This window comes from Scomber japonicus, chromosome 21, assembly GCF_027409825.1.
Source record: "Scomber japonicus isolate fScoJap1 chromosome 21, fScoJap1.pri, whole genome shotgun sequence".
NCBI classification, from domain to species: Eukaryota; Metazoa; Chordata; class Actinopteri; order Scombriformes; family Scombridae; genus Scomber; species Scomber japonicus.
The window spans coordinates 19,564,839-19,581,216 of record NC_070598.1 but is presented as its reverse complement, the minus strand read 5'-3'; the positions used below and the strand labels follow the sequence as shown (position 1 = coordinate 19,581,216).

The 16,378-nt window shown below is 42.1% G+C and overlaps 1 protein-coding gene across 1 annotated transcript in view; it reads left to right on the top strand.

Moving 5' to 3' along the window:
• Positions 1-2,578: 2,578 nt before the first annotated feature.
• Positions 2,579-16,378, top strand: part of adarb2 (adenosine deaminase RNA specific B2 (inactive)) — a 167,945-nt gene continuing 154,145 nt past the window's right edge. The window contains exon 1 of the mRNA XM_053342049.1: positions 2,579-2,681. Coding sequence (XP_053198024.1) covers positions 2,579-2,681 — 103 coding nt within the window. The remainder of the gene's footprint in view (positions 2,682-16,378) is intronic.

Here is a 16,378-nt window from a genome sequence, read left to right as displayed (position 1 = left end):
TGTTAGTATTCCTAAAGTTCAGTGTTTTTCAAAGTTCCAGTTGTTTTCATACAAAATTCCTGTTCAGTGTTGTTATCCCTCCACCACAGCTGAACAAGGAAACACAGCTCAGAGAAACACAAAAGGGGGATTTTGCACAGAAAGACAGCAACTTTGAAGGTCATACTTTAGTTTCAGTTGAAATATGGATTATATATATTTTTACAACAAGGAAAATATGAACCTATCCTTAAAGAATGTTTTTAACCGGAGAAATCTATTTCCCATCATCATACATACAGTGCATGCAGCAGGTTTAACACAGTGTGATATCTGCATAAAACAATTAAATAAGTTTACTGGTAGCAAAGTTTCCTGAATGATGAAACATGTATTGCTCATATACTGTAGAACACTATTAGAGCATGTTAGTGGCAAGTGTTTAAGGGTACATTTAGCAGAATCTTGTTATAAGGCAGGGTTAGAAGCAGTGAACATTGTGATGTCAAATGTTAGATGTGTTGTGTACAGATGCCCGATAGTTTGAGGAGCAATGACAAGTCACATGCTCGTTCTAATAGTGGCAATAATCCAGTTGATTTCTGAGCTTTTAGTGTCACTCTGCACTCATCTAACAATTATACTGACCTTGTCGTGTGTGTGTGTGTGTGTGCACACAAACATGTGTCTCTAACCTGTACCTCCTCCCCCCACCCTGCCCTTTTGCTGTTATCTATGTACGCTTCAGCCGCCCCGCCCCCCTCGCCACCACCAGCACACCTTCATTACTGCCCCAGATAGTGGCATTGGCAACTTGTCACTTGTATTGATTTCTCTTAAACTGCAATTTACATGGATATTTGTGGGCGTCCTGAGGGCAGGCTGCAGCCTGGCGGACGGCCCCGGCCCCCTCGCTCTTTCTCTCTCTCCTCCCTCTCCTGCCCTCGGGGGGCCGGGAGGAAATGTTTCCACCCCAACAACAGAACCTCAAAGTGACTTTTCAGTCTGACATCAGCGAACGTGTCACACTGTTATTTCTGCAACTGCTTTTTTTTCTTTTTTTTAAAAACCGTCAATAGATAGGTGGGAGCAGTGGAGGTAAAAGAGATGCAGTATATTGATTTGATGGAAAGATTTATAATTTTACTTTACATATCATACTTTAAAACATCTACACAAGCCGGCTATTGTGTGTGTTCTTGATGAGGCCTTAACAAATCTGTGTGTGTGTGTGTATTCAGCGTGTCCGGCAATCCTGCAGCACCTTCTCCTCCCAACACACACCTGACCTTCCACTGTAGAGGGAATAAAAACAATAACCTCCAGCTAGGAAAGCTGCAAATGCTTTCTGAAAGCTCCGACACTCTGCTTTCACACAAGAACGCCAAAATGTCACAAACTTCAAACTTTGTGGCCGCGACACACTGTCAGCACAGTTTTTGCCTTCCAACGCTGAAGGTCACCTGCAACCTCCAAACTGCATTTTCAAAGGACAACACAGTTTACAGGACATATTTATTCCAATATTTAATAGGCTGCTGAATTTATAAAGCTGATAAATTGTACAGTAATTATTTCAAACTGTATATCAAAGATGTATTTGATTTGGCAAGTTAATTGAACATAACTCATCTCAGCTCAATAATCTTCCTTCATGGACTTTGTCAGTGATTTCTACTTTATTTAGAACAGAGAGCAGGAATGATAGGGAATTATTTCAGATCCATAATCCATAAATCTCAGAAGACAAACACTTCTGCAGAAAGAGAGGAGAAAGAAGGATTTATGTAAGGGATGAGTCTCTGTGGAGACTTCGTGTTTACCACATCATCTCCTTTTTCTTTAAGCCTTAACTTAGTGGTGATGAGTTTGCAGCAGTGTGGAGAGTCCGCCAGCAGGAGAAACTCATATTCAGGCGCCTCATGCTGGTAAACACACGACCTGCCGAAGTGCCCTTGAGCAAGTATCCCTACATCAGACTGACCTCTGACCCCGCCAGTGGAGGGCGGAAGAGAACAGAAATTTTCCCTGCAGTGTGTGTGTTAAAAAAAGTGTGAGGAAAAAGTAAAAAAAAAAGAAGAAATGCAACAAACATTTAAAAAAAAAAGAAGCACCGGGTGAATAAGGGGTGTGAGTTGGTGGGTGTCGCTGGTGATGTCACACCTCCCAGACAGCCAGGATTGGACCCTAATTAGAAAGCTCGGCAGCAAATAGATAGGCGTCCTGCATGATTGAATTCAAAGTGGCTGACGTTAAAAATTTCTGCAGAGGCGCGGAAAAAAAAAAAAAAAAAGCTGGAGGAGAGGAGCTGAGGAGACGGGGCGCCGGTATCAGTGGTGCTGAGAGCTGCCACGCTGCGCTGCAAACAGTCTCTCCGTGAGGCTGGAGGAGAGCTGGAGTTTCAGAGGCGATAGGGACAGCAAGATGCGCTCCCCCCCTGGTTTGGAGGGATAAAAAAAAAAGAAAAATCGAGGGAGAGCAGAAAATACAGTCTGAGTCTACGTCAAACCCGAGGACGCTGCGTTATCAGAGAGCAACGGAGGCTGAAGCCAGACAAGTACAAAGGGAGAGTCGAGCCGCCGAGTCCAACTTATTCCTGATGGCATCCGTACTTGGAAACAACAGCCGTGCGTCGGGGGCTCAGAGCGGCCAGGTCAAATGCAAGCTGAAAAGGAGAAGGAGGAGGCGATCGAAGAGAAAAGGTAAAAAAACAACAACAACAACTTTAAACCACTTCTTCCATTTTGTGCCCCCTCTTTTTTTTTTCTTCCCTCCCTCCAGTGGAAGGGAAGGCAGAGGTCGTGCGCACCTTGGCGGGGTATCGGAGCGCACGGTAGCCGGGCGACTGCGCGCTGCTTCAGCCGGTGTAGAGCAGGCTCCGCGGCGCGTTTGTTCCGTTCAAATTGAACTGCTTAAAAAACAGTGAAGGTGCAGAAACGTTACAGTGTAAATGGATAGAAGTAAACCGGAATAACGCCCTGTTTTTTCTCTGTAAAGTTGAAGTTGCTGCTTCCTCTGTAGGGCTTAAAAAAGCCTTCATGAACATCGGCGAGGACAACGATCACATTTCACCACAGACTCGCTTTAATACACATAGAAAAGTAACCTTATCATGTCAAAGTAGCCTCATCAATGAAAGCGGTAGATTATTTGTTAATGCATCCGAATAGTAACCGACAATGTCTCTGAATCCAGTTGAACTTCAGCTCCTCGTTGAAAACAAACTCCATCATTTGAATTACATTAACGCATCAGTTTCAATCAGTAACTTAATATAAATTCAGCTCATAGACTCAGGTAAAAGCAAAGCCTCATGTGCACTGTAATAAGAATTTACACCTCTACATTAAAACTACACTAACATCCTGTTATTCAGCACAGATATACCTGATAATTACTATGAGCCTCTTTCCTTTCCTGTTGCCTCATATCAAATGTTTTAGATTAGATGCTTGATTCTTCAGAGCTGCTGAACTATACCGAACACTAAAAAGTCTTAAGTTTGAGAAACACTTAAAGGCCTGCAGCAGGGGGAGAAAAGCAAGAGGAAAAGCTGTTTGTCACTTTAGAGTAATATTTCATTTTGTTTGCTGCTATTTTATTTGTGTATTTAAAAAAATCCTAATATCTCAGATTGACTACAGTAGAAGTGTTGCTGCTGATGAAGTCAGTGTATTAACAGCTGGATCTAATGAACTGAGACACACTGTAGGAGAATCAGTTACATGTGTATCAGAATGGAAAGGCGTGCTGATTTTCAGTGACTGAAACATAATAAGAGTGTCCCTCTTTATCTGGACTGTTAATAGATGCTGACCGAGGTTCACGGTAAACAAATCCCCCCTCCCTGTGTGGTTTTTACACCCCTTCAACCCGCAGGGGAGACGTCCAGTTCCAGTATCAGTGCCGCCTGACACACATTTTCTACCATTTATTCCACGCGTTTACCGACAAAATTAATTCACAGCACTCTGGACCGATCCCACATTTCCACCTCGCCACCTCTCACTCGGTTATTTTTCTTGATTTTTGAAAAATTTAAAATGGTCTCAATTTTGCTGCTCAGTGTTAAAATCAATCTGCAAGTGATTTTTGTTTTTTTAATACACCAGTTTATTTCATGTTGTAGCTCACAGTGTAGAATGAGGAGAAAGTGACATTTTAAAAAGAGAAAAACATCACGTAGAATGTCAGTGCAGCTTTGAAAGCTTTAAAAAAAAAAAAAGCCTGATTTAGCTTCCTTGATTACATCTTCAAGTATTTTTAAATCAGCTTTGTGGCTAATTACCAGCAACTTACACAAATTGAAGCTTTGGAACAGACAACAAACACTCACTTCTTTTATTTTTTAATATTTTGTGCCACTGCTATAAGATCTAAATGAAATGGCAACAACACATTTCATTTTCTTCCTTTATATTTCTAACAGATGATAACACAACTGTTTGTTCTGTGTGTGCTCGGAGATACTGACGTGCCAACCCCGTTGCATTGTGGAATATGGGCGAACGCTCGGAGCGTGTTGACGTATCCGACTGCAACTGAATGCATAAAGAGCCTTCACAAACACTTTGCACTTGTCGTCAAACTACAAACAGACAACCGCACCTCATTTCCATAACCTCTTGATTTTTAATAGCCCAAGTAATTGAGACAAGGGAGACAATACATAAAATATAGTGCTGAGGCAAATGTATTTACATAATGGAAACGACAGAATTGGTTCCACAACATTAAGCATTGCATATGAGAATCACACGACGCGCACACATTAGCTGACAGGCCTTCGCAGCGTGTTTCCCAACGGCTAATTTATCAGCACTGCTGATTCATTCTGATAACACGGGACATTAGGGGCCAGTTCAGGGACCGATTGTAAATGAACTGTGTCTTCAGGAAGTGCTGATAGCCGCTGACTCCTCCAAAGCTCCAGGAGGTGGTTTTTCCTGTGCAGTTTTTTATTTATTTATTTTTTTGGGTGGGGAGAAAGAAAAAAACACTTTGAACAGGAAATGTTTCTTAAGCTGTCAAAATGAAAGCCCGATTTATGATTGAAGGATTTTTTTTTCCTCTCCCTGCTTCAAACTTGACCACAAATTACACAAAGCCGCCCGCACAGCTTTTTTTTCTTCTTCTTTTTCTTCCATACAATCATTATTATCCTTTATCTTTTATACTGTAAATGCCTGAAAATGCCAGCTGATCATCATCTTGAGATTTCACACAATTGTAATTTTTTTCGAGCCTTAAAGGCATGAAGTCTCGGGGGGATTATTGCGTGGCATTTGGGGTTTAATCCCTTGAAAAAGGCTGCAGATTATTTGTAGTTGGACTCACTGAAACCTATGTGTGTATTCAAAAGGTTGTAAGCAGATTTCCCACCACCCCTCCCTAACACTTCTATTGATTTATTTTATTTGTCTTTTTTGGAATTGTTTTTTTTTAGAAGACTTTAGATCAAAACAAGAGAAGATGATGTGGGGCAGCGTTCATCAAAGTAGAGATTTATTTGTTTACTCTTGTTGTCGGAGCAGACTTCCTGGAAATCTCACACACATTCTCTGCGAGCCACAGTTTGCCAACCGCTGCCATTGCCCCCCCCCCCCCAGTATTGTGCAGGTTGCAATACTCCTGTCAGTTTGGCATTGTGGGGACGTGCTCCTCGCTCCGCGTTTTGTTTGCTGTCCCTTAAGCTCAGTGTTTGACCAGCGACCTCTGTCTGTCACCGCTTTCCCAAGGATTCATGGACGTGCTGCGTATCTGCCTCTTAATTAATCACAGTCTTGTGATATACGGTTATGCCTCTCAGGAGAGGGGGGGGGGGTGTGCTACTGCTGCTTTATTCCTGCCACAAATATAAAATTCTCTTTTGGAGATGGGTGACAGTCCAGTGATGTACAGTACAGCAACATCTGGGTGAAAAGTGCTGCACTCCCTGTTACAGCGCAACCCAGGGTTACTGTCTGCAGAATCACATCTGTCAATCCACCTCCATCACTCTGACACAAGCCTTTATTCTCCCCTTCTTCCTTTATCTGTGGCATATGTGGCACATATTCCTTGTCTTTTATCCACACAATGTGTTTTTTTTTTTTTTTTACGAACAAAAATAAGCACTGCAGAGATTTATAGACCAACATTATTTTTTACAGCCGCACTTATCACCCTGTGCTCTTCAGTGTGCGGTACAGTATATCAGCGTATCATCAAGAGTGCCGGGAGGGGGGAGGGGGGGTTGAAAAAAAAACCCACAAGAGTGTAACATAATTTATGTAGCGGTTAATGTTTACGCTCTTGTTCCTCACGAGGGGTCGAGTGTGGGCAGCCGGGGTGATGGTGGAAGTTGAGGCGGTGGGGGCACGAGGGTCATTGCTCCCTCGCGTGTGCGGCGACCGGAGCCATTGGGAAAGAGAAGGGGGGTCGATCATTGTCGAGCAACCCGGATGCTCTCTGAGGGCTGATGTGACTGTCTGCTGAACAGAGCAGAGTGAGAGGAAACTGTGCTGATGGCAGTGGTTGTACAGGCTGTAGAGGAGGTGAGGGTGGAGGTCATGGTGGAGGCTGAGTCTGAGTGGACAGACAACACTCACTTTATAAAGCTTGCGCGCATTTAAACAATCCAAAATCATTGATTTAACCAGCCAGGCACAAGATTTTATTAATGACAGGTTTGCGGCTCTTAACACAAAACTCTCACTGTTGAATGAAAACCTTGTACCTCCAAAATGTCATGTATTTCTGTTTATTTAGAAAGGAGAAAAAAACTGCTTTAGTTTGATGATAATGTAAGAGTACTTTTTTAGCTTGTAGTGGTAAATGAAATGTAAAGTGACTGAATGACAGTTGATAGCAGCAAAAACGTATACAAATGATCCATCATATCTATTTAAGTTAGTTTCTGCTTGTCCCAACTGAACCTTACTGTCAGTGAAGTTAGTTTGTAATTTGCTTGATTTCTAAGATGTAAAAAAAAATCACCATAGTAAAAAGAAGTATATATACCTTTTTAGCAATTTAGCATTTTTAGATGTTAGGATGAGAGAGGGGAACAGCATGTAACAGTCAGAATGAGTGAGGATGTTTAAGTTACATATTATATATGATGCAGCACTGGACCACCAGGATTCCCCCTCCAAATGTTATTGTTTACGCAAACTCTTGCAGCTTCAGCATTCATCCTCATGTAATACATCAGAATCAGAAAAAACTTTATTGTCCATTGCAAGGCAGTGGAAATTCATCTGTTTGGGCACATCTAAGTCCCATTGTTTGAATGAAATGTTTACATCATTCTGTCGACCCACTGAAACCGCCCAGTTCAAGTCAAAATTGCTGTTACGAGGGTTTTATTTAAGCAGGCGACAGAACTGCAAAGAGAAAAAAAAGGATACAAATTCAGAAAAATAGGTCTCTTTTATGTACAGTACAATACGCACACACTGTCTGAATGAATGATCCCATTGAAAAAAGAAGTGTTACACCCACAATAGTAAACAGTGGAGATGTGCTGTGGTGAAGTGCTGTGGTTCATTGTGGTTCACTGGAGTGTTGTGCAGTTCAGATGAGAGTGTCTGTGTGTCCGCCTGTGAGATGATTATTTTCAATGTAACATCAGTGTCCCAGTGCCTGTAAACCTGTATGTATGCATTGTGACGGTACAGTATATTTGCTGCAATGGCCTACATTTTCATTCAGAATCCATTGCTAAATAAAACCCAGCAAGACACAGACAGGTAGTAAACGCCCATCTTGCCTACTCTCTCTCAAATTGTCCACTCCACTTATTTCCTCATGTAGATGTATTCACAGCAGGGCTTGGAGGGGGTGGGGGGCATTCCTGGTTGGGGAACACGGATATTGGGACAGCCCAATGTCACACAGCCTGTGAGTTGTGGGAGGATGGAGAAAAAAAAAAGCGGGGGGGGGGGTGATGTAAAGCTCTAGTTTTAGCCCTGAAACACTTCTGTCACATTTGTTTGTGTTTGTGCTGATAAACGCATTAAGAGCCGCCACAAAAAAAAACACCTCTGGCATTTATGAGGTTAATGAAGGTCAGCGCTGGTGGTAACGGTGCGGCGCTCCTCCGTGTGCGCACCCACGGCTTGCTGAATTTTACAGGCACTTCCTGATTAAAGGTAGCGGCAGAAGTCGTCGGTTTAGGACACAGTGTCCTCTAACCGACTGAACATTTAGCTGAGGGGGGGAAAAAAAAGGTTATTGCTACTGACTGTGGTCTCTTGAGGACAGCTGATAAAATGACCAAGGAAAAGGAGTAGCACAACTTTAGCCCATTAGCATAATTAGTAATTATCTCGTAATAGTCCCTCTTGGCTTTTTTTTGTAGCTCGGCAGTGGGAAATTCTACTTAAAGTTCAGGCACAGAAAACAAATTTTGAGCCAAAATGTCTCAGTGACGCACACACACACACACACACACACTGGTGAGAGCCTCTGCAGTCAGGTTGCGGAGAGAAAAGAAAAAAACACGAGTATCAAAAGCACAGATGCCGGTTTAAAAAATTCAGAAGGTGACACTTAAGTTAATTAGTCTGTTGTTTGATGACTCCCAGAGTTGGAGAGATAAGGGTATTACTCACATCACAAATAACTTGTTGCTATGACGACAAAACACAGAAATTAAATTGAGTTAGTCATGTGTTGGGTGCCGTCAATCTGTCCACAACAGCTTTCAAAACAATAACGACTTCAGTGTGGACATTTGAGGATTGTAATACCGCAACACTGTTAAATGTCGCTAATTTATGTGTTGGCGGGGTGGAAGTGGTGCTCCTAAGTGTATCAGATGATACGTCTCTGTGTTAATTTGTTTGCATGTGCAGAGTGATTTATTTTCACTGTGTGTGTGTGTGGGTGTGTGTGGGGCGGGGAGGGGAGGGAGGAGGGGGGGCTGTACAGTACGTGCTGGTGCGCTGTCGATCGTAGCGAGCTGTCAGTCCTCATAAACAGAGATGTAGCACAGCAAGTCAGCAGCATTATCGCTTCCTGTCAGTGTTTGTGCGTCTGCAGTGGAATCCAGCAGACAAAGCAACACGGGAGAGTTGGTGGTGTAAATAGTGGGCGAAGCTGCCTCGTAAGAACTGACAAGAGATGTGGAGGTGGCTTTGGACATAGAGCAGGGCAACAAACCTGAGTCAAAATCCAGCCGTTTGAATCACAGCTTCAATGATATGTTGCTTTGTCATACGTGTGTCAGACGTTCAGTGAATGCATCATAATGTTTTGTAATGAAAATGGTTTGTTGGAGCCATAAGTTTGACAGGTAACTGATTTCTTTATCCAGCTGGACCTTCATTATTGTTTTGACTTAGTTCTTCTTTGCTTGTGAGACCCCATAGTTTAAGGCATTATCTCCCTGTGATCCCTTAGTGCATGTCTGAGTTGTGAGCAGTGATTTTCCCTTATTAGAGTGTTTCTTTCGAATAACTTAAATTGCCTGAAGAGGTAAAACGATACAGTGTTTAACAAGACATAACCAAAAATGTCAGTACATTCTAAAAAACTGAAGATAATTTAGTGCAGTGGAATTTTGGGTTTTCTTTTTTACCACCTTGGAAAATCATCTTGAGGCCACCGTGATTGATAAAGTGACTTCCTGTGGTGGTCTTGTCCCATAGATTGGGATAAATCATCTTATAGTATACTTTTGTGGAGAGTAGGACACTTCTGAAGGAACTTAGAGCTCTTCAATGAAAATGAATTACATTATTAATCCACTAATACACAGAATTATGTTCAGTTTCCTTGATGTTTTCACTACTGTCTTATCTTTTGATGTTTAATACTAGGACAATAGCTGGTAATTATATTACCTTGTTAATTAAAAAATCATGCGGGAGATGTGTACTGAGTAGTGTCTTCTGTCTTGCTCTCAGGATGCAACCAACCTCCAGTAACCTGTATGTAGCCTGACAGTCAAAACTCGGGGGGGAAAAAAAGATAGTTGGAAAAGTGCTTGTAATGTCATGTTTGTTGCTCTTAGTACATTTGGACTTTGGAAGCTTGAAGATGACACCATTCAGGAAGATTTCAGTCAGAAATTCGAACAAAAACAGCATTTTTAATAGTGAAAGGAACCAGTTGAGTGTCATATGAAATGTCCTTTTTATGATTGGTCTCGCAACAGAAATACTGTACTGAAATGTTGCACTGCAAATGTGTTAGCTACATGCTGGAAGATATTCAGTCACATGACAATTTGCTCTAAAATTGTATTATTATTACTTTTTTGTTTCTACTAGTTTAGTATGCTCTCAAGACGAGCTCTCACATCTAATCTGAGGTCCTGCCAATAGCGAGGAAGCACCCCACACATCATGGTGGCAAAACATTTCTCCAGTTTATGATCCTAATTAGCTCTAACTGTGCCATCATCCCTGAGTCATCATGCCTGGAGAGAAGCCAGATCATCCCTCTCCTCTCCGTCTTCCTCTCTCATTTTCTCTTCTTTCATGTGGTCTCTTCCCGTTTCTGTCTCGCTCTCTTTTCCTGTCTTTCATTTCAGTGCACACACACTCTCTGTTATTGTTATTGTTGTCCTCTGGCTTGCTCCTGAGTATTCGCAGCACGGTAGCTGCTACTGTGAAAAGGGACATATTTCATGAGCAGAAAATAGCTAAAGAAGGTGTTAGAATTTGTGCACAAAAAAAAAAAATCTTCATGCTTTTTGACAAATTCACTCCTGAATCCTGCAGGTCAGCGATGAAATGTACCCCACTGCCATTTGAGCGCATCTGAAAATTAACAATCAGAGGAATGCCCCTTTTGACAGCATCTGATCAGCTGGCCGAGGCTGCACTGTTGACTCTCGGCAACTTAAACCTTTGCACTGATGTCATGCTTCAGCCACATGGCAGCACAACTACCTCGTGTGCTGTGCTGACATAGCAAAGTTAACACTGATACCCCGCCTCATATGGAATAATGAAATTGGATGAAGCAGCTTAACCGCACGCCATCCCCTTCTCTCGCCATCAGACTGGGTGCCTATTTGAGATAACGTTAATGAAGGGGACTTTAGCCAAGAATAGACACGTCTTATTGCTGGAGGGGGCGGGTGAGGGGGGGTCGGGGAGGGACGAGGAGGGGTGGGGCGCTAACAGCATTTATTTCCATTAATAAGATGGAACGTTTTACAAGAGGGCCTCTCCTGAGGGCTCTCTCCGGAGGTCGGAAAGAATCCTACACCTTAACAACCTCCAAACGAGTTCATTTTACCAAGCGGGGGCCGCGTGGAGAGACTCTGCGGTGTGTCTTTTCTCAAAGAAACTTGTCTTAACCTTGACGTGGGCTCCTCACAACTTGAGCCGAGGTGGACACTCAATCACGATAATCACTGCTGTCCGTTCCTGATAGATCTTTTTTAGGTCATTAATATGAATCTGAGCCGAAGCAGCTTCAGAAGCTGGTACCTTTGCTCTGTCAGCACTTTGGTATGTCTTTTTATTCCTTGAGGAGATGGCAAATTACTTATCTTCAAGTTCTTCAGTCCAGTTGACTGTTCATTACATCCTGTCCTCTAACAGCCAAAAATGTCACTGTATTGTAAAGAGTTTGGAGGACCTTTAGCCTCAATTTTTTTAGCATTATGCCTCTATCAACCCAACAAGTTCACATTTAAGACCATTTTATAGGGTTTCCCCATTAAAGGGAATATATTATTCATATTTCCAGGTCTAAATTTTTAAAACAGGGCTTTATTGGAATATCTTTGCATGATTTAGAGTTAAAAACTCCTTATTTGACTCATACTGACCCTTTATGTGGGCCCTCAGTTTAGTCCCCATCTGAAACAGGCCATTTTACCTAATTTCTTTTAGGTTCCTATCCCGAGGAGCCCACTGTATTCTGATTGGTTAACTCCTGGAAGCTGCCGCCCATGTCAGTAAACCATACAACAAACTGTAGTAGCAGGGTTTCAAAAGGTCATCTTCTTAAATACGTCCGTACATGTTTGAGCCAAAATCCCACCTGATATATGAGTGTGGACAAGGCAAACAGCACCTGGGAGAACCTTAGCAACAACCTTAACAACCAAGGCTACAGGACAAATGACCGTTTATGGTCATGCACAAGAAGCTGAATTCAGCTGATCTGCAAAGTAGAAAAAAACACTGGAAGAGCAAAGGAGCATGTTTTTTTTTAAATAAAAACCATGTGACCATGTTTAGCATACATATCCTACATCATAATAGTATGTAAGTAACAGAAAATAACAAGTTAGTCAGATGGAGTTTTCAACCAACTCATTGATTTTTGTCACTTCAGCCAACAATATTCAGGGTTGTTGGCTAGACATGAGAAGCCTTCTTTGCCTTACTAAGAATTTTAATTGGTAAATCTGCCATATGATTGCTTCATCATTGTAATCTGTGCCAAAAGTTTGACAAGTAGCAACATGGGAGGGGGCGGGGGGGTCAAGCAAATGGTCGTTTCTGCCTTCTATCTATTTTGTAATAGCCCTGCGATGATGCAATATACTCACTAAGGATTACAGTATTATATGATGGGAGAGCATCACAGGGAGTAGTGCATTATCTCTGTGTGGTGAGGAGGTCATGAGCTCAATTAATATGTTGGTATACAGAATGTTTTGTAGCACTGTGATATTTTTACTCTCTGCAAGGGGTCAAGAGCAATCCCCCTCTTCTTCCTCAGTATATTAATAAGTCTGTTGGCTGAGTCATGTTAAATGGTAAATACACGTTTCACCCGGCGCACATTAGATCCATGTGGCTGATGGAATTGCTTAATGGCAGATTAGTCCATTGATAATGATGAGAGCGCACATGTGAGCTTACTTTACCGCTTCATTATTCTGCTCACATGCCAGCATTAAATAACAGTTTTCCCCCTCTTCGCCCTACAGTAAATCCTCTCTCATCCATCGATTCTAGCATCCTTTAGGGGTTCCTTCTGGGGGAGACCGACAGGCTTATCTTGCAAATCCTTTAAAAGGTTTTAAGGAAAAAAATAAAAAAAATCTTTGCCTGCATTAACTGTCTGATGTTCAGCATATCACCGCTGAGTCGACCGCTGATGGCCGCGTTGGAGTTTTATACACCTCTGGGCCGATTCCTGCGATATGTGCAGTCCTGTTTTCCAAGTTTCTTAACAGTCACACAGCGTGGTGTTTATTTTTCCCCCTTGCCACCCTGATTTTGATTTGTACAGCTTGAAGTGATGGAGCGTAATAGATGTGTTTGCATTTGCTGAAAAACTGAGAGTTCCAATCACTCATCCATTGCCTTTGATAGCTCAGAGTGTATTTGGTTTTGCCCAGATAAGGCCTGAGTATACATCGAGTCGGATTCAGTTGGATTGTTTGTACACACATGGTGCTTTGGCATGGGTCTGCTTGGATGGGCTTTGGCATGATGGAGAATTTCATCCCCGACCCTTTCTCCACACATCCCACCCCCTCCTCCCTGCTCCTCTACCTCCCTGACAATCCCACAGTGGTGCTTTGGGGCTCGAGCTGTCGGTGAAGGGTGAAGGGTGTGTAGGACCCAAGGCTACCAATGGTGCCTCGCGTTAAAGGACAAAAGAAGAGAGGATGTCTCTAGGTTGAAAGAGTCCCAGAAATGCTGGCACAGATGAACCTGCCAGCATTCCAATTTTAGACACAAGGTATATTGTGCAAGTCCTCGTCAGAGGTACACATGCAGTGAAAAACTGAATTCAGTGTTCGGCGAGGATAAAACCACCTGCTGTATATCTGAAGAGAAGCAACCTGATCAGACAAACAACATTGCTTTTGTATGTCTTCCAGTTTTCTCTCAATAATGATGGAAGACAACTTCACATGTCATACATCTACTACATAGCACACTTTGTTGGACCCTACTATTGAAAGTGGCTGACAAAACAGTGAATTCATACATTTCAGTCATGAAATCTCCAAATGGAAAGTAGCTAACCCTGGCTCTAGCACTGGATGGTCATGCTAACAAACATTAAACATAAAAAAATACAGTTTATGATGAAATGTACTACTTGCTACACACCTTCTTTCTTTGTAATTTTTTTCATCCTTTTCTTTATGTTGTCCTCTGTCCTGACTTGTTCTGTCTTATTATCAGCTTGTCAATCAACTTAGAACCACTTAGAACTACATTAATCAGTATGAAAGGTGCTATGTTTATCGTATGTGTAAAGTTTGATTGATTGATACCTGCAAAAAAGGACAATCAGTAAACACATAATGCAGCTCAATGATTTCTCTTTTTTTTAAATGCTCCACCAAATATTGTATATCTGCCACAGTGGGTGTTATAGTATTTTATTATTATATTAGTAGAGTGAGTGTTATTGTGCTCAAATTAGATTGAGTGCTTTCCAAAACATGTATAATTTCTTAAAACTCAGAAATAATGAATAAAATCAAAGCAATCATCTGTAGTACTTTAACATCGAGCTGGGGTTCCGCCTCTAAAACAACAGCCCGCCTCTGAGCAGAATTCAAACTGCAGTACACTCAGTGTGTCCCGTTTGTTTTAGGCGGAAGGAGAGAGTGGCAACCGGGTTTAATGATAATAGCCTTGACGATAGCAATGATAATCCTCCTGCTATTCCTGCTGACTGCAGAGAGCCTGCGCTTTGTTCTCCGCTCCTCCTATTAGCATGATGGAGGTTCATTTTAATTTGAATGGACCATCAGTTGGATAAGGAGAGAAGCGTTCGCTCGCCCGCTCACCCGTGTACGTGCGCAGACTTGTGTGGAAGAGAAATCGAGCATGGAGGGAAATATGTGCGCATGAAAGGACGCAGGCCACACGCATGCACACACACACACACACACACACAGACACACACAACGTCTGTGCTGTCAAACAAAGACACAACAATGGAGAAGTGCCCGCAGGTCAGTGTGGCGACCTCTCAGGGCTGCAGGTGCTATTATCTTCTTGGCACCTGTTCCAGGAGAGATTCTCCCAACTGTCAGCCACAGCTGAGGCTTAAAACGCCAAGATGGCTGACAAAGAAGGCTTCAAATAACGAGGTCGAGGCATGTGGACAGGAAGCCTTGTTGCTCTTCAGGTGCCATTTGTTTCAGGAAGAGTGGCGAGATAGGGATACTTAACAATAAATTAACTAGTTTGGATAGATGTAAAAGTTGATATGTTGGTTTGTATAATGAAGGTTCCACACTTTAAAGGGAAAGTTGTGTTCTTATAAGTCTAGCTCAGTTCATAGAAAGATAGATGCACATTAGGCCACTCAACCAAGCATGCTAAAGATTTCAAGGAGTAAAGGAGAGAAGAACGAGACCTGACTGATGATTTCCAGAGGAATAATTAGAAAATATTAGTCAAACATCTGGTTTGTTTAATCTGTACAACAACTGAAGTGATTATGAAGGATTCTTTATCAGACTATTGTTTGGCTGGACTATTTGCTGGATTGTTTGTTGCCAGGCAGCCTCACGCTGACGGCAAGAACTCCAGGAAGCTACTGTGCCTTGCCGAGAAATAGTCCGATACATAACCCCTCATGAAACCCAAATTGTTGTGCGTGTTATATGTGAGCTAAAGGTGCTGATAGGTGGATTTAATTTCCTTTTGAAAAGAGCCAGGCTAGATGTTGAAGCTGAATAATGTTCACGTCAAACTATTCCTTTAATAATAAGAATTATACATCAGTCCTGTTTATCACGCTGCTACATTCTGCAAATTTAAAGTGACTCAAACATATGAGCTAAATGTTTTTTCTGTAGCATCTCTGTCTGCTGTAGTATTACTATTTGTGTGTGTGTGTGCATGTGTGAAATAACACACATGCACACATATGTGGTATTCAGGAAGTTCATGGTGTGACATTATACTTTATTTTTAAACCTACTTTGTCATTCCATTAAATAGTGGGCGACTATTTGAGTGGAGTGCTGCAGTGTTAGCGAGGGTGTAAAAGCTGCTCTGGAGGCTTTTTCACACTGACTGCGATATAGTTAGTGAGAAAACAATAAATCAATGAAAACCAGTTTGAACATCTGTACAATATAACAGCATTTACAACCATTAATGAGCCAAAACTTACCAAATTTTAGTGAATGTGAAATTTAGCATGGTGACAGGAATTGGTTTGTTTCAGTTTGTGTGCATAAATGTGTCTGAATATTAAACTAACTGTATATACTGTCTGCATTAGTATTAGTATGAAAAGTTGGCAGCCTCACTGAGACCGATGCTTGTTCTTAGTTGTGACCCTGAGTTTGTTCTGGTTCCCTGTGGCACAGTTAGAGTTTATACAGTCTCCTGCCTTGTGTCGGACGTGGCAAACAGTATAAGCAAGGCTCAGCCCTGGCTCTCTGCGTAGGTAGTTTGTCATCGCTGTTTCTTCAGGGCTATCTAAATAGCAGCAAACGGGGCGCGTTCATCATCAC